This window comes from Heptranchias perlo, chromosome 26 (assembly GCF_035084215.1).
Source record: "Heptranchias perlo isolate sHepPer1 chromosome 26, sHepPer1.hap1, whole genome shotgun sequence".
Classification (NCBI taxonomy): domain Eukaryota; kingdom Metazoa; phylum Chordata; class Chondrichthyes; order Hexanchiformes; family Hexanchidae; genus Heptranchias; species Heptranchias perlo.
In genome coordinates, this window is record NC_090350.1 from 3,242,755 (window position 1) to 3,262,735 (window position 19,981).

Below are 19,981 nucleotides of genomic sequence, written 5' to 3' on the forward strand. Positions count from 1 at the left end.
AGCCTTTCAAGTACCTCTTCTTTATCAATTTTTAGCCCATCCAGTATCCCAACTACATCTTCTTTTACCGAGACTCTTGCACCATCTTCTTCCTTGGTAAAGTACTCATTTAATACCTCGGCCATCCCCTCTGCCTCCATGAGTAGATCTCCTTGATGGTCCCTAATCGGCCCCACCCCTCTTTTTACTACTGTTTACTGTGCTCACAACCAGTAGAAGACAGGGATACAACACACTAACTCTGATTCTTCAGTCTTGTTCAAAAAATACCAACAGGACAGCAGTGAAAGTAAATTCTGAAACTCTTCCAGTTCCCTTTTGAACGTCATTGCTCAATTAAGTACTCACAGTGTCTTCAGATAAAGATTTCTTGTTGTTTTTGGGGATTTCTCGATAAATCTTCATTTTTAACAGTTCCTCATGGCTCTTCCCCAGACCGCAATCTCCATAAACAGTTTTCAGTTTTTTCTCTGCCATTTCAAATTCTTTTGTATCTCCATCTTCATCATCATCAGTGTCACTATTCTCCTCCTTCTCACACAACTTGACCAGAACTTTCAGTTCTTCATTCCACTCCTGCAATAAGAGTCATTTCCATTTCAGATTTCTGTGTTTACTTTTACTTAATCTTCATGTACAGAAAGTTTCCCAATTACATCATATCAAAATCAATGTCCTTCGAGACAGGACCATAAACGCAGTAATCAGCGCCAAAACATGCCTCACCTTCACAGCCCACTCAGAACATCAAACAGGACTATCGAACCAAACTCTACCCAACCCCATCCTATCTAAATCACTCTACTGTTAGAGATCAAGATCAAGAATTGGTAAAGGAATCTATCTTGTATGAAAATAATTTATTTAATTAATTTATATTATGTTCTGTAATTAAATCTTAGAGACACTAAATGAATACTTCATATCGGTCTTCACTAGAGAAGAGGATGCTGCCATTGGAATAGTAAAGGAGGAGGAGGTAGCGATATTGGATAGGATAAAAATAGATAAAGAGGAGGTACTTAAAAGATTGGCAGTACTCAAAGTAGAAAAGTCACCCGATCCGGATGGGATGCATCCTGGGTTACTGAGGGAAGTAAGGGGGGAAATTGTTGAGGCTCTGGCCTTCCAATCCTCCTTAGATATGGGAGCGGTGCCAGAGGACTGGAGGATTGCAAATATTACATCCCTGTTCAAAAAAGGGGAGAGGGATAAACCTGGTAATTACAGACCAGTCAGCCTATCGTCAGTGGTGGGGAAAGTTTTAGACAATAATCCGGGACAAAATTAATTGGCACTTGGAAAAGTCTGGGCCAATAAATGAAAGTCAGCACGGATTTGTGAAAGGAAAATCGTCAAAGAGCCAGCACAGCCACAATGGGCCGAATGGCCTAAACCTGTGCTGTACCTACTATGATACTAATTGATAGACTGCAAAAAAGGCTGACAGTGTCTGTACACAGATTAACCACAGCATTCTCCAAGACCAGCTGGCACATGTTTACACTTAGATTCACTTTATCAACCCCAACTGGAGATTCAGTTCTCTTTTTATGCCTTGCTGGCCCAAGCATTGATGCTTTCTGGCTGTGTGACTTTGGGAACATAATATTCAGCAGGCCTGGATCACTTTGATAGAGACTCAGTGCAGGAAATATGGGTGATGGGTTATGGCTCCAAAGGCCTATAGATTGGTGCAGCCTAGAAACAGCAGAAATGAGGTGAGATCATGAGCACGGGTGGGAAGAACTCAAAGGGGAAAAGTCATAGAATCAGCACGAAGGAGACCATTCGGCCCATCAAGCCCATGCCGGCTCTTTGAAAGAGCAATCCAGTTAGTCCCATTCCCTGCTCTTTCCCCACAGCCCTGCAATTTTTTCCCCTTCAAGTATTTATCCAATTCCCTTTTGAAAGTTATTGTTGAATCTGCTTCCACCGCCCTTTCAGGCAGCGCATTCCAGATTATAACAACTCGATGCATAAAAATTTTCTTTCTTATGTCGCCTCTGGTTCTTTTGCCAATCACTTTAAATAGAGCCTCTGGTTACCGACCTTTCTGCCATTGGAAACAGTTTCTCCTCATTTACTCTGTCAAAACCATTCATGATTTTAAACACCTCTATCAAATCTCCCCTCAACCTTCTCTGTTCTAAAGAGAACAACCCCAGCTTCTCCAGTCTCTCCACATAACTGAAGTCCCTCATCCCTGGTACCATTCTCGTAAATCTCCTCTGCACCCTCTCTAAGGCCTTCACATCCTTCCAAAAGTGCGATGCCCAGAATTGAACACAATACTCCAGCTGAGGCCCAACCAGTGTTTATAAAGGTTTAGCATAACTGCCTTGTTTTTGTACTCTATGCCTCTATTAATAAAGCCCAGCATCCCATATGCTATTTTTTTAAACAGCCTTCTCAACTTGTCCTGCGACCTTCAAAGGTTTGTGTACATTCACCCCCAGGTCTCTGTTCCTGCACCTCCTTTAAAATTACACCATTTAGTTTATATTGCCTCTCCTCATTCATCATCCCAAAATACATCACTTCACACTTCTCTGCGTTAAATTTCATCTGCCATGTGTCTGCCCATTTCACCAGTCTGTCTCTGTCCTCCTGAAGTCTGTTACTATCCTCCACATTGTTCACTACATTCCCGAGTTTCATGTCATCTGCAAACTTTCAAATTATACACTTTATACCCAAGTCCAGGTCATTAATATATCTCAAAAAGTATGAATTTATACCCAAGTCCAGATCATTAATATATCTCAAAAAGTATTAATATATCTCAAAAAGTGAATTTAAAATAAAATTGCTGGACTATAACTTGGTGTTGTAAAATTGTTTACAATTGTCAACCCCAGTCCATCACCGGCATCTCCACATCATATCTCAAAAAGAGCAGTGATCCCAATACTGACCCCTGGGGAACACCACTGTAAACTTCCCTCCAGTCTGAAAAATAACCGTTCACCACTTACTCTCTGCTTTCTGTCCCTTATTCAATTTTGTACCCATGCTGCCACTGTCCCTTTCATCCCATGGGCTTTAATTTTGCTAACAAGCCTATTATGTGGCACTTTATCAATGTTCGTTAATTCTAACCAAATAGATTCTGTCTTTGACCCTCAACTATATCATCCCTTTCCAGCGCAAAATAGTTTCTTTGATCAATACTGGCACCCGACCCCACCAGCGCCCCCGCCACAACCCCCAACTTTCTATCCTTCCCGAGCTTTCCTGAACACCTTGTAGCCGGGAATATTAAGTACCCAATCCTCCCCTTCTTTGAGCCGGGTCTCTGATGTTGCCACTATATCATATTCCCATGTGCCCACTTGTGACTGCAGCTCACCAATCTTATTTTCCACGCTACCTGCATTTACGCACCTGCATTCCAAACCCATCTTAGATTGCCTCGCATTTACCCACTGTCCGATCTCCCCTATTTCTGAACCATTCTTTACTCTAATGATATTTGTCTATCCAAGTCCTCGATGCACCTTGAAATTGGAAGGAGACACAGAAAGAGAGGGAGAGATAGAGACAGAAGTAGAGAGAGAGAGTTGAGCTCAGCAGGCTGTAACCTGTTCCACTGCAACCGCAGTTCATGTAATCTCAATGTTGATTGTGAGTATGTCTGTTCATTTAACACTGATGTGGAGATGCCGGTGATGGACTGGGGTTGACAATTGTAAACAATTTTACAACACCAAGTTATAGTCCAGCAATTTAAAATAAAATTGCTGGACTATAACTTGGTGTTGTAAAATTGTTTACATTTAACACTGAGTAAACCTCTAAGTGTTTGACTGTGTATTCTTGGCACACAGACAGAACTGTCACTTCTGTCTATGATTCAAAATTCACATTCCTAACACTGCCTAACCCCACCCTGGATAGCGTGGGAGGGGGAAAATCGCTGCACGGCGCGTGGTGGGGGAGGGGAGCCACTGGACGGTGCGTGGTGGGGGAGGGGAATCGCTGGACGGTGTGAGGGAGGAGGGGAATCACTGGACGGTGTGAGGGAGGAGGGGAATCATTGGACGGTGTGAGGGAGGAGGGGAATCACTGGACGGTGTGAGGGAGGAGGGGAATCATTGGACGGTGCGTGGTGGGGGAGGGGAGTCACTGGACGGTGCGTGGTGGGGGAGGGGAGTCACTGGACGGCGTGTGGGGGGGGGAGGGGAGTCACTGGACGGTGTGAGGGAGGAGGGGAATCATTGGACGGTGCGTGGTGGGGGAGGGGAGTCACTGGACGGCGTGTGGGGGGGGGAGGGGAGTCACTGGACGGTGCGTGGGGGGGGAGGGGAGTCACTGGACGGCGTGTGGGGGGGGGAGGGGAGTCACTGGACGGTGCGTGGGGGGGGGAGGGGAGTCACTGGACGGTGTGAGGGAGGAGGGGAATCACTGGACGGTGTGAGGGAGGAGGGGAATCATTGGACGGTGCGTGGTGGGGGAGGGGAGTCACTGGACGGCGTGTGGGGGGGGGAGGGGAGTCACTGGACGGTGCGTGGGGGGGGAGGGGAGTCACTGGACGGCGTGTGGGGGGGGGAGGGGAGTCACTGGACGGTGCGTGGGGGGGGGAGGGGAGTCACTGGACGGTGCGTGGGGGGGGGAGGGGAGTCACTGGACGGTGCGTGGTGGGGGAGGGGAGTCACTGGACGGTGCGTGGGGGGGGAGGGGAGTCACTGGACGGTGCGTGGGGGGAGGAGGGGAGTCATTGGACGGTGCGTGGTGGGGGAGGGGAGTCACTGGACGGTGCGTGGGGGGGGAGGGGAGTCACTGGACGGCGTGTGGTGGGGGAGGGGAGGGGAGTCAGTGGACGGTGCGTGGGGGGGGAGGGGAGTCACTGGACGGTGCGTGGGGGGGGAGGGGAGTCACTGGACGGTGCGTGGGGGGGGGAGGGGAGTCACTGGACGGTGCTTGGGGGGGGGAGGGGGGGGGAGTCACTGGACGGTGCGTGGGGGGGGAGGGGAGTCACTGGACGGTGCTTGGGGGGGGAGGGGAGTCAGTGGATGGTGCGTGGGGGTGGGGGAGGGGAGTCACTGGACAGTGCGTGGGGGGGGGGAGGGGAGTCACTGGACAGTGCGTGGGGGGGGGGGAGGGGAGTCACTGGACAGTGCGTGGGGGGGGGAGGGGAGTCACTGGACAGTGCGTGGGGGTGGGGGAGGGGAGTCACTGGACAGTGCGTGGGGGGGGGGAGGGGAGTCACTGGACAGTGCGTGGGGGGGGGGAGGGGAGTCACTGGACAGTGCGTGGGGGGGGGAGGGGAGTCACTGGACAGTGCGTCGGGGGGGGGAGGGGAGTCACTGGACAGTGCGTGGGGGGGGGGAGGGGAGTCACTGGACAGTGCGTGGGGGGGGGGAGGGGAGTCACTGGACAGTGCGTGGGGGGGGAGGGGAGTCACTGGACGGTGCGTGGGGGGGGGAGGGGAGTCACTGGACAGTGCGTGGGGGGGGAGGGGAGTCACTGGACAGTGCGTGGGGTGGGGGAGGGGAGTCACTGGACGGTGTGAGGGGGGAGGGGAGTCACTGGACGGTGTGAGGGGGGAGGGGAGTCACTGGACGGTGTGAGGGGGGAGGGGAGTCACTGGACGGTGACTGGAGATTATTACACGAGTCTGAAAAGGAAGAGATGGTGAACAGAGAGCAGCAGGATGAGGCCGTGTGACGATCGTTACCTCCTCAGTGAGGAATTCAATCTCTGCTTTAAACTTGCGTCCTCCGGCAGACTGCACTTTTACCACGGCTGATGTGCAGGCTCCTGACGATGACGTGGGCAGCAAACCCCTCTCGTGTAAAACTGCGTTCACTAGTGAACTTTTTCCAGCGCCCGTCTGTCCAAACGCCCCGATGTACATGTTCTCCCGGAGACATTTGTCCTTTAATTTCAGGGTCTTTCTTCTGAGACAAAAAAAACACAAAGGAGCAGTGATTGGTGGATTTGCTAGAATCTGTACAAAGCAGTTATTTAACGAAACCCCGGCCCACCTCATACGTCCCAACTGTGCTCTGAATAAGGGACTCACATTTGTCCAAACAGTCTGCCTGCTCGGGCTGCTAAAAAAATATTTTTAATTGTGAAGCCGTGGCCGACGGACACTAGAAAGCTGAAAAGGCTGAAAATGAGAGAAAATGAGAAGTCCACATAATCAGGGAGCCTCTGTCACAGCGAGAATCCAGGCTTGGTGATGATTTAAAACCGAGATTGGGTTTTGAAGAAGAGTTTAAGAGGAAGGGATGTCTGAGACAGGTGAGTAGTTCCGCATTTTTGTGTTGAGTGGGGGATGAACATAAGAATGAGAGGTGATCTCATTGAAACGTATAAAATTCTGAGTGGGCTTGACAGGGTCAATGCTGAGAGGCTGTTTCCCCTGGCTCGAGAGTCGAGAACTAGTCTCAGGATAAGGGGTCAGACATTTAGGACTGAGATGAGGAGGAATTTCTTCACTCAGAGGGTTGTGAATCTTTGGAATTCTCTACCCCAGAGGGCTGTAGATGCTCAGTCGTTGAGTATATTCAAGGCTGGGATCGATAGGTTTTTGGACTCTAGGGGAATCAAGGGATATGGGGATCGGGTGGGAAAATGGAGTTGAGGTCGAAGATCAGCCATGATCTGATTGAATGGCGGAGCAGGCTCGAGGGTCTGTATGGCCTACTCCTGCTCCTATTTCTTATGTTCATCACAGAGAGGAGGATGGGCCTGTGACAGAAACAAGAGGAAAATTCAGAGGAGCAACGATGAGTGTTATATTGCTAAATAGAGAAGAAAAGTTGCAACAGAGGAGAAAATGAGGCTACCTACAGACAACAAGCTTTTTGTATCCTGTTGAGGAGTGTGAGTGAGGCATTAGAAGAGAAGGATGGGCTTGGGTTTTATAGAGTTGTTCAATGGAGAAGAGCTGGCTGGAATGAAAAGAAATTGAGCTTCTTGGAGGCAGGTTCAGCAATGAAGGAGATAGATCTGGGATCTGGGATCCGGGAGCTCCGTTTGAAGTCAATGGAAATCAAAATGGTGAGCGATGTAAAGGAAACGGGCTGCTGACTCACTGTCGCCCGTTTCACACCGTCGCACAAAGTCACGATCTACCTCAGTGAGGTCAAGAGCATCAACTGATGAAGAACTGTGGGTGGGGGAGGGAGGGGGGGAGCCATCCCAGGTAGGAGGAACTTGCTGGCTTCTTATCGTCACCACAGCTGGGTTCTCGCTGTGACAGAGGTTTTGTGTTCCAACTGGTAATATTGTGGAATCTAAGAGAACCTGTGAAGAACAGGACTGGATTCACTCATTGGTGAGTTGGTGATTTGGGTTTCAAAGTGTTTTTGTGGGGTGGGGGGGTTCCCATCTAACATGCAGATACTCCCATTAGCTACCAGTAAAATCAATGTTTCCGGGAAACAAGTAAAATGAAGCTGACAACTCAAGAACACCCCTGATTATCAGCCTCCGACAAGTCGTTGTAGGGGTCTGTAACTTAAACTGAGTACTCTCGATGTCCCTTCACTCGAGAAAAGGACACACAGCCGAAATTCCCTCAGAGCCGCGTTCTCCCTGCCTTAACTGCCGGACGCGCAGCAGAAACACAGCGGTGGAGGAGGAGCAGTGCTGAGGAAATTCCTGGCGAACGGTACGTGAAAGGCTGAGGGTGAAATGCAAATGTTGAATTCATACAGTTTATCTGTCAGGTTAATGGGAGGCCATTTTACATCTTGACACTTCACGTTGGTGCATTTTCCAGTAATTTGGAATCTGAAATTAACATGGCCCGTTGCAATTTTTGGAAAGCTCCACTTGCCATTTCGGAATTATTATTTCCATTTGTATTTTAAAATTGATCAGCCAACAATCCATAATTGGGAGACAAACATTTATATCCATTTTCTTTGTTTTAAAAAAATGCCTAATCCCTAATTGAACTCAGTTGCTGACCGTTGGTTCCATTGTAGAATAATTCATACTCGGTCCAGATGTTCCTGCCCCGTGTGTTTGCCAATTAGGGCTGCATTCAGGGTGAGTGGGTCGGGGGCTCACCTGGAAAGGCATTAATTTTAAACACTTTCCTACTTCACAATTAACAGAAAAATATTGGGCCATAATTTGCTGTAGCAGGACATCTAACAGTGCCTGCCGTTAGTTAGACTTGCCTTTACACATTTAATCTCCATGATATTTTGCGCAGCAAATTGCTGGAAGTGTGTGGTGATAATGGGACAGTGAGGGAAACAGGGCATCTGGGACCTGAGTGAACAGGGCAAGCAACTGGGTATCTCCTTAACCAATCAGATTGAAGGATTGTGAAATTAACAGCACAAGGACTGAGAAGGAAGTGTAAGTCAGAGTGGGTGAATTCAATGTCAAATCAGGTACAGAAAGAGAAATAAAGAGAGGGAAAGAAAGACTGGATTAAGGGAGAGAAAAAAAAAGAGATGGAAAAAGTGAAAACAAATTTAAAACTTTTAAATTTTATTTTTTAAATCTCCAACAACAATTAAAAGTTGAAGGAATGAGACTCCACACGTGTAATAGTTAATTTTCAGTGCCAGAGAGGTTGACTGGCAGTAATTAACATTTATTATGTCATCAAAAGGGTCCTTAGACTGAAATGGACAAGACTTAACTTTCTGTGGTGAGTTTGCTTCGTATCTACCGTGAAAATACAGGAACTTCTCGCCGTTCAATGTATTTCAATGGTGAGGCAGACAGCGAGATACCGTTTTCCCACAGCTGTTGGCAGAAACTTTTGGATTTCCGTGATTAACCGCGCATCTGTCCCTCGCCTGAAATCGCTGTGGTATTTGCGCACAATTAACGATGAGCGCCATTAACCTCACTGTTATTTTGACAGCAAATTATGGCCCACGGTGACGTTACCTCAATAGTCACTGTTCCACCCCCTCACACCAGACCCAGCTCACAGTGGCACACTGCCCCTCTGGGCTCACTGCACCCCTCTCCAACCCCTGTGCATCGACACATTCTCTCCATCTCCCACACAACCAGGTCATGCTGGCTCTCCTTCCTTGTCCCACTTTTGGGGCCAGGGATGGCACCCGTGTCTTTAGGGCCAGGGTAAATAGGGCAGTGGGGAAAGATTTAAACGAGTTAATGGGGCTGGGAGGGGAAAATCCACACTGTTAAGTCAAAAAGAATGAAAAAAAGACCATCAGGACATAAGGGCAGGGTGGGGACAGTTACCCAGAGAAAAATTCTGTACATGAATGTACATAGCATAAGAAATAAAACAAGTGAGTTAGAAGCACAAACTCAACTTACAGGATATAATGTAGTGGCCATTACAGAGACCCGGCTACAAGCTACAATACCAGAAATAGTGGGGAACCAAAGGGCTAATGAGAGTGAGGAACTTAATATTAGTAATTAATATCCGTAAAGAAAAAGTACCGGAGAAATTAACAGGACTAAAGGCCGATAAATCCCATGGACCCGTTGGCCTACATCTTAGGGTTCCAATCCTCACTTGATACAGGCGTTGTGCCGGAGGATTGGAGGACTGCTAACATTGTGCCGTTGTTTAAAAAGGAAGCAAGGGATAGACCGAGTAATTACAGGCCAGTCAGTCTAACCTCGGTGGTGGGCAAATTATTGGAATCAATTCTGAGAGTCAGGATAAACCGTCACGTAGAAAGGCACTGATTAATCAAGGACAGTCAGCATGGATTTGTTAAGGAAAGGTCGTATCTGACTAACTTGATTGAATTTTTTGAGGAGGTAACAAGGAGGGTCGATGGGAGTAGTGCATTTGATGTAGTCTACATGGATTTTAGCAAGGCTTTTGACAAGGTCCCACATGGCAGACTGGTCAAAAAAGTACCCATGATGTGGGTACAAGCTCATGGGATCTAAGGGAATGTGGCAAGTTGGATCCAAAATTGGCCCAGTGGCAGGAAGCAAAGGGTAATGGTCGACGGATGTTTCCAGAAGGGTTCCGCAGGGCTCAGTACGAGGTCCTTTGCTTTTTGTGATATATATTAATGATTTGGACTTAAATGTAGGGAGCATGATTAAGAAGTTTGTAGATGATACAAAAATTGGCTGTGTGGTTGATAGTGAGGAGGAAAGCTGTAGACTTCAGGAAGATATCAATGAACTAGTCAGGTGGGCAGAAAAGTGGCAAATGGAATTTAATCCAGAGAAGTGTGAGGTAATGCATTTGGGGAGGGCAAACAAGGCAAGGGAATACACAATAAATGGGAGGATACTGAGAGGTGCAGAGGAAGTGAAGGACCTTGAAGTTCAGGTCCACAGACCCTAAAAGGTAGCAGGACAGGTAGATAAGGTGGTTAAGAAGGCAGATGGAATACTTTCCTTTATTAGCCGAGGCATAGAATATAAGAGCAGGGAGGTTATACTGGAACTGTATAAAACACTGGTTAGGCCACAGCTTGAGTACTGTGTACAGTTCTGGTCACCACATTACAGGAAAGATGTGATTGCACTAGAGGGGGTGCAGAGGAGATTTACAAGGATGTTGTCAGGACTGGAAAATTTTTGCAATGAGGAAAGATTGGATTGGCTGGGTTTGATCTCTTTGGAACAGAGGAGGCTGAGGGGAGATTTAATTGAGGTGTATAAAATTATGAGGGGACGAGATAGAGTGGATAGGGAGGACCTATTTCCTTTAGCAGAGAGGTCAATAACCAGGGGGCATAGATTTAATGTGATTGGTGGAAGGATAAGGGAGGAGCTGAGGAGAATGTTTTCACCCAGAGGGTGGTGGGGGTCTGGAACTCGCTGCCTGAAAGGGTGGAAGAGGCAGAAACCCTCAACTCATTTAAAATGTACCTGGATGTGCACCTGAAGTTCCGTAACCTACAGGGCTACGGACCAAGGGCTGGAAAGTGGGATTCGGCTGGGTGGCTCATTTCGGCCGGCACGGACACGATGGGCCAAATGGCCTCCTTCTGTGCCGTAAGTTTTCTATGATTCTATGAAAGGAGGGAGAGAGAAAACAGGGAAGTACAGCCCAGTTAGCCTGACATCAGTTGTCAGGAAAATGCTGGAATCCATTATTAAGGAACAGGGCACTTAGAAAATCATAATATGATGAGGCAGAGTCAACATGGTTTTATGAAAGTGAAATCGTGTTTGACAAATTTATTAGAGTTTTATGAGGATGTAACTGGCAGGGTAGATAAAGGGGAGCCAGTAGATGTAATAAAGTTGGATTTTCAAAAGGTATTCGATAAGGTGCAACACAAAAGGTTATTACACATGATAAGGGCTCATGGTATAATATATTAGCATGGATAGAGGATTGGTTAATGGACAGAAAACAGAGAGTAGGAATAAAAGGGTCATTTTCAGGTTGGCAGGCTGTAACTAGTGGGGTGCCGCAAAGATCAGTGCTCGGGCCTCAGCTATTTACAATCTACATGAATGACTTAGATGAAGGGACCGAGTGTAATGTATCCAAGTTTGCTGATGATACAAAGCTAGGTGGGAAAGTAAGCTGTGAGGAGGACACAAAGAGTCTGCAAAGGGATATAGACAGGTTAAGTGAGTGGGCGAGAAGGTGGCAGATGGATCATAATGTGGGGAAATATGACGTAGGTAGGTACCACTTTGGTAGGAAGAATAGAAAAACAGAATATTCTTTAAATGGTGAGAAACTATTAAATGTTGGTGTTCAGAGAGTTTCAGGTTTCCTTGTACACAAAGCACAGGAAGTTAACATGCAGGTACAGCAAGCAAATAGGAAGGCAAATGGTATGTTGGCCTTTGTTGCAAGGGGGTTGGAGTACAAGAGTAAGGAAGTCTTGCTACAATTGTACAGGGCTTTGTCTTAGAGGCAGTGTAACAAAGGCTCACTGGATTGTTTCCCGGGATGAGGAGAGATTGAGTAGAATGGGCCTATACTCTCTGGAGTTTAGAAGAATGAGAGATGATCTCACTGAAACGTATAAAATTCTTAGAGGGCTTGATAGGGTAGATGCTGAGAAGCTGTTTCCCCTGGCTGGAGAGTCTAGAAATAGGGGGCATAGTCTCAGGATAAGGGGTCGGCCATTTAGGACTGAGATGAGGAGGAATTTCTTCACTCAGAGGGTGGTGAATGTTTGGAATTCTCTACCCCAGAGGGCTGTGGATGCTCAGTCATTGAGTATATTCAAGGCTGAGATCGATAGATTTTTGGTCTCTCGGGGAAATCAAGGGATCTGGGGATTGGGCGGGAAAGTTGAGTTGAGGTCGAAGGTCAGCCATGATCTTATTGGACAGCGGAGCAGGCACTCCTGCTCCTATTTCTTATGTTCTTATGGGCAAGACTGGAAGCTAAATATTCCAGGCTATGGGAACTATGGAAAGGACTGGGAAGTTGGGAAAGGAGGAGGAGCAATATTGATACAGCAGTAGAAAGAAAGGACATTAGTGAGGGTGATCAGACAGTGGGTAGAACTAAGGAACATCAAAGGATGCAAGACTCTGGTGGGAGTTGTCTACAGACCTTCTGAAAGTAGTGATGTAGTGGGGGGATTTATAAATACAGAGATCAGGGAGGCATGTTGGAGAAACAAAGTGGGTATAATGGGAGATTTTAATTTTCATTTGGACTGGGAGAAGCAGAACAGCTCAAGTAGTAAAGGCAATACATTTCTAGAATGAATTCAGGACAGTTTTCTAGAACAATATGATTTAGAACTGACAAGGGAACAGGCGATACTGGATTTAGTGATGAGTAACGAACCAGATTTAGTGAACAATCTGATGGAAAGGGAACATGTTGCGAATATTGACCACAATGTGATTGAATTTGAGATCAGGTTTGAGAGGGAGAAGAGATTCACAAACCTTGGTATTAAATTTAAGTGAGGCAAACTTCAAAGGGATGAGAAATAAACTGACCGCAGTAAACTGGGCTGAGCTGTTAACGGGTAAATGTACAGACAAACAGTGGGAAGTATTTAGTGTGATACAAAACCAGTACTTACCCCGAAAAGGCAAAGGCTCCACTTGTGCAGATCATGAACCATGGTCGACAAACGAGGTAAGAGACAGAATTAAGCTAAAAGAAAAGGTTTACACAAATGCAAGGAAAAGTGGAAATCACGCAGACGAGGAGAGCTTTAAAAAACCATAAAGGGATCTAAAGAAAGTAATAAAGGAAATGTGAAAAAAAACCTTTCACAGGATGTAAATATATTCAGAGAAAGAGGCCGAGAAATTCGATCGAGCTCAAATAGGTGTGCAGAGGGCGGGCAGCGTACTGCCCCCCACATAGTCAATGCAGGCAGCAAGTAATATTCGTGCTGGTTGTACGCCTATATGGGGGGGGGGGGGAGGGATACAATATCGGTGGTCCATGGCACTACTTAAAGGCAGCCAGCACCTTTTTAAAGGGGAGGTGCGTTCTGGCTGCAGACACTCAGGAACAACTGGCTGAACAAGTGACTGAAGGAGGCAGCGAGCAGGCACCAAGGTTATCCAATATTGCACCTAACTGGATCACACAACTGGAACCTGACCAAATAAAAACAAAGAAAAATGATATAAAAATATGAAATTAATTGAGTTGGACACATGAAAACGGATTGGGGAGTTCTCAATACTCTGGTGTTTTCTGTTGACACCTCATTTTGTACCGTACATACTTCAGAGAGTCGAGCAGTTCCTTTTCATCGGAGTCAACGTAGTTCACATTCTCCAGATTCTCGCAAATCTCTTCTACAACTTTCTTTGTTCTTTCTTCCCATTCGTTTACTGATAAAGTAATGAATTTGACAACACGATCAATATCCCAGTTACACACCAATAAATATCCCAGTAACACACCAATCAATATGCCAGTAACACACCAATCAATATCCCCGTAACACACCAATCAATATCCCCGTAACACACCAGTCAATATCCCCGTAACACACCGATCAATATCCCAGCAACACACGATCAATATCCCAGCAACACACCGATCAATATTCCAGTAACATACCGATCAATATTCCAGTAACACACCAATCAATATCCCAGTATTGCACCAATCAATATCCCAGTAACACACCAATCAATGTCCCAGGAACACACCAATCAATATTTCCGTGACACACCAATCAATATTTCCATGACACACCAATCAATATCTCCGTAAAGCACCAATCAATATCTCCGTAACACACCAATCAATATCTCCATAGCACACCAATCAATATCTCCATAGCACACCAATCAATATCTCCATAGCACACCAATCACAATCCCAGCAACACACCAATCAATATCCTAGTAACACACCAATCAATATCCCAATAACACACCAATCAATATCTCCATAACACACCAATCAATATCTCCATAACACACCAATCAATATCTCCATAACATACCAATCAATATCTGCGTAAGTCACCAATCAATATCCCAAAAACACACCAATCAATGTCTCCGTAACACACCAATCAATGTCTCCGTAACGCACCAATTCAATATCTCCGTAACGCACCAATCAATAGCTCCATAACGCACCAATCAATGACCCAGTAACACATCAACCAATACCCCAGTAACACACCAATCAATGACCCAGAAACACACCAATCAATGACCCAGAAACACACCAATCAATGACCCAGAAACACACCAATCAATGACCCAGAAACACACCAATCAATGACCCAGAAACACACCAATCACCAACACAGAAACACACCAATCAATGACCCAGAAACACACCAATCAATGACCCAGAAACACACCAATCACCAACACAGAAACACACCAATCAATGACCCAGAAACACACCAATCAATGACCCAGAAACACACCAATCAATGACCCAGAAACACACCAATCAATGACCCAGAAACACACCAATCAATGACCCAGAAACACACCAATCAATGACCCAGAAACACACCAATCAATGACGCAAAAACACACCAATCAATATCTCCGTAAAGCACCAATCAATATCTCTGAAACGCACCAATCAATATCTCCGTAACACACCAATCAATATCCCAGTATCACAACAATTAATATCCCAGCAACACACCAATCAATATCTTAGTAAAACAGCAACAGATATCCACTACCACACCAATCATTAACCATTAACATAGGAATCAATATCACAGCAACACGCAAATCAATATTCCAGTTACACACCAATCAATATCCCAACAACACATCAATCAATATCGGAGCCACACTCCAACCATGACCCCAGTAACACATGAGTAATACCCCAGTATGGCACCAATCAATATCCCAGTAACACACCAATCAATGTCCCAATAACACATCAATCAATATCTCTGTATTACACCTATCACTATCCCAGTAACACACGAATCAATGACCCAGAAACACACCAATCAATGACCAGAAACACACCAATCAATGACCAGAAACACACCAATCAATATCCCAATAAAAAACTAATCAATATGCCAATAACACACCAATGAATATCTCCGTATAACAACAATCAATACCCCAGTAACACACCAATCAATACGCCAATGACGCACCAATCAATATCTCTGCACACGCCAACCACAATCCCAATAACACACCAAACAATATCCCAGAAACACACCAATCAATGACCCAGAAACACACCAATGACCCAGAAACGCTCCAAGCAATATCCACGTAACAGACCAATCAATATCCCCGTAACGCGCCAAACAATATCCCCGTAACGCGCCAAACAATATCCCCGTAACGCGCCAATCAATATCCCGGTAACACGCCAATCAATATCTGAACACGCCAATCAATATCCCGGTAACAAGCCAATCAATATCCCGGTAACACAAAAATAAATGACCCAGAAACTCACCAATCAATGACCCAGAAACACACCAATCAATCACCCAGAAAGACAGCAATCAATATCCCAGGAACACACTAATCAATATGCCAATAACACACCAATGAATATCTCCGAAAAACACCAATCAACGACCCAGAAACACACCAATCAACGACCCAGAAACACACCAATCAACGACCCAGAAACACACCAATCAACGACCCAGAAACACACCAATGACCCAGAAACACACCAATCAATGACCCAGAAACACACCAATCAATGACCCAGAAACACACCAATCAATGACACAGAAACACACCAATCAATGACCCAGAAACACACCAATCAATGACACAGAAACACACCAATCAATGACCCAGAAACACAACAATCAATGACCCAGAAACACACCAATCAATGACCCAGAAACACACCAATCAATGACCCAGAAACACACCAATCAATGACCCAGAAACACAACAATCAATGACCCAGAAACACACCAATCAATGACCCAGAAACACACCAATCAATGACCCAGAAACACACCAATCAATGACCCAGAAACACACCAATCAATGACCCAGAAACACACCAATCAATATCCCAGTAACACACCAATCAATGACCCAGAAACACACCAATCAATGACCCAGAAACACACCAATCAATGACCCAGAAACACACCAATCAATGACCCAGAAACACACCAATCAATGACCCAGAAACACACCAATCAATGACCCAGAAACACAACAATCAATGACCCAGAAACACGCCAATCAATGACCCAGAAACACACCAATCAATGACCCAGAAAGACAGCAATCAATATCCCAGTAACACACCAATCAATATCCCAGGAACACACTAATCAATATGCCAATAACACACCAATGAATATCTCCGTATAACACCAATCAACGACCCAGAAACACACCAATCAACGACCCAGAAACACACCAATCAACGACCCAGAAACACACCAATCAACGACCCAGAAACACACCAATCAACGACCCAGAAACACACCAATGACCCAGAAACACACCAATCAATGACCCCGAAACACACCAATCAATGACCCAGAAACACAACAATCAATGACCCCGAAACACACCAATCAATGACCCAGAAACACACCAATCAATGACCCAGAAACACGCCAATCAATGACACAGAAACACACGAATCAATATGCCAATAACACACCAATGAATATGTCCCGATAACAACAATCAATATCCCAGTAACACACCAATCAATACCCCAATAACACACCAATCAATACCAAAATAACGCACCAACCAATACTCCAGTAACACACCAATTAATACCCCAGTAACACACCAATCACTAGCCCAGTAACACACCCATCAATACGCCAATAACGCACCAATCAATATCTCCGTACACACCAATCAATATCCCGGTAACACGCCAACCAATGACCCAGAAACACACCAATCAATGAACCAGAAACACACTAATCAATATGCCAATAACACACCAATGAATATCTCCGTATAACAACAATCAATGTCCCAGGAACACATCAATCAATACCCAAGTAACACAGCAATCACATCAATATCTCTGTACATACCAACAAATATCCCAATAACACACCAAACAATATCCCAGAAACACACCAATCAATGACCCAGAAACACACCAATCAATGACCCAGAAACACACCAATCAATGACCCAGAAACACACCAATCAATGACCCAGTAACACACCAATCAATGACCCAGAAAAACACCAATCAATGACCCAGAAACACACCAATCAATGACCCAGAAACACACCAATCAATGACCCAGAAAAACACCAATCAATGACCCAGAAAAACACCAATGACCCAGAAACACACCAATCAATGACCCAGAAACACACCAATCAATGACCCAGAAACACACCAATCAATGACCCAGAAAAACACCAATCAATGACCCAGAAACACACCAATCAATGACCCAGAAACACACCAATCAATGACCCAGAAACAAACCAATCAATGACCCAGAAACACACCAATCAATGACCCAGAAACACACCAATCAATGACCCAGAAACACACCAATCAATGACCCAGAAACACACCAATCAATGACCCAGAAACACACCAATCAATGATCCAGAAACACACCATTCAATGACCCAGAAACACACCAATCAATGATCCAGAAACACACCATTCAATGACCCAGAAACACACCAATCAATATCCCAGTAACACACCAATCAATATCCCAGTAACACACCAATCAATATCCCAGTAACACACCAATCAATACCAAAATAACGCATCAACCAATACCCCAGTAACACACCAATTAATACCCCAGTAACACACCAATCACTATCCCAGTAACACACCAATCAATACGCCAATAAGGCACCAATCAATATCTCCGTACACACCAATCAATATCCCGGTAACACGCCAACCACAATCCCGATAACTCACCAATCAATGACCCAGAAACACACCAATCAATGACCCAGAAACACACCAATCAATGACCCAGAAACACACCAATCAATGACCCAGAAACACTCCAATCAATATCCCAGAAACACACCAATCAATGACCCAGAAACACACCAATCAATGACCCAGAAACACACCAATCAATGACCCAGAAACAAACCAATCAATGACCCAGAAACACACCAACCAATGACCCAGAAACACACCAATCAATGACCCAGAAACAGACCAAACAATATCCCAGAAACACACCAATCAATGACCCAGAAACACACCAATCAATGACCCAGAAACACACCAATCAATGACCCAGAAACACACCAATCAATGACCCAGAAACACACCAATCAATGACCCAGAAACACACCAATCAATATCCCAGAAACACACCAATCAATGACCCAGAAACACACCAATCAATGACCCAGAAACACACCAATCAATGACCCAGAAACACACCAATCAATATCCCAGAAACACACCAATCAATGACCCAGAAACACACCAATCAATGACCCAGAAACACACCAATCAATGACCCAGAAACACACCAATCAATGACCCAGAAACACACCAATCAATGACCCAGAAACACACCAATCAATGACCCAGAAACAGACCAAACAATATCCCAGAAACACACCAATCAATGACCCAGAAACACACCAATCAACGACCCAGAAACACACCAATCAATGACCCAGTAACACACCAATCAATGACCCAGAAACACACCAATCAATGACCCAGTAACACACCAATCAATGACCCAGAGACACACCAATCAATGACCCAGAAACACACCAATCAATGACCCAGTAACACACCAATCAATGAACCAGAAACACACCAATCAACGTCCCAGTAACACACCAATCAATACCCCAGTAACAGACCAATCACTATCTCAGTAACACACCAATCACTATCCCAGTAACACGCCAATCAATACGCCAATAAGGCACCAATCAATATCTCCGTACACACCAATCAATATCCCGGTAACACGCCAACCACTATCCCGATAACTCACCAAACAATATTCCAGAAACAAACCAATCAATGACCCAGAAACACACCAATCAATGACCCAGAAACACACCAATCAATGACCCAGAAACACACCAATCAATGACCCAGAAACACACCAATCAATGACCCAGAAACACACCAATCAATGACCCAGAAACACACCAATCAATGACCCAGAAACACAACAATCAATGACCCAGAAACACACCAATCAATGACCCAGAAACGCACCAAGCAATATCCCTGTAACGCGCCAATCAATAACCCGGTAACACAACAATCAATATCTCCGTAACACGCCAACCAATACCCCGGTAACACCCCAATCAATATCCCAGGAACACAACAATCAATATCCCAGTAACACAAAAATCAATATCCCAGAAACTCACCAATCAACGACCCAGAAACAGACCAATCAACGACCCAGAAACACACCAATGACCCAGAAACACACCAATCAATGACCCAGAAACACACCAGTCAATGACCCAGAAACACACCAATCAATGACCCAGAAAGACAACAATCAATGACCCAGAAACACACCAATCAATGTCCCAGTAACACACCAATCAATGTCCCAGAAACACACCAATCAATGACCCAGAAACACACCAATCAATGTCCCAGAAACACACCAATCAATGACCCAGTAACACACCAATCAATGACCCA

At 45.3% G+C, this 19,981-nt stretch overlaps 1 protein-coding gene across 1 annotated transcript in view; it reads right to left on the minus strand.

Moving 5' to 3' along the window:
* Nucleotides 1-336: 336 nt before the first annotated feature.
* Nucleotides 337-19,981, minus strand: part of LOC137342472 (uncharacterized) — a 70,296-nt gene continuing 50,651 nt past the window's right edge. The window contains exons 7-9 of the mRNA XM_068006363.1: nt 13,605-13,713; nt 5,681-5,903; nt 337-576 (exon numbers count right to left, since the gene is read on the minus strand). Of these exons, the coding sequence (XP_067862464.1) occupies nt 337-576; nt 5,681-5,903; nt 13,605-13,713 (572 nt within the window). The remainder of the gene's footprint in view (nt 577-5,680; nt 5,904-13,604; nt 13,714-19,981) is intronic.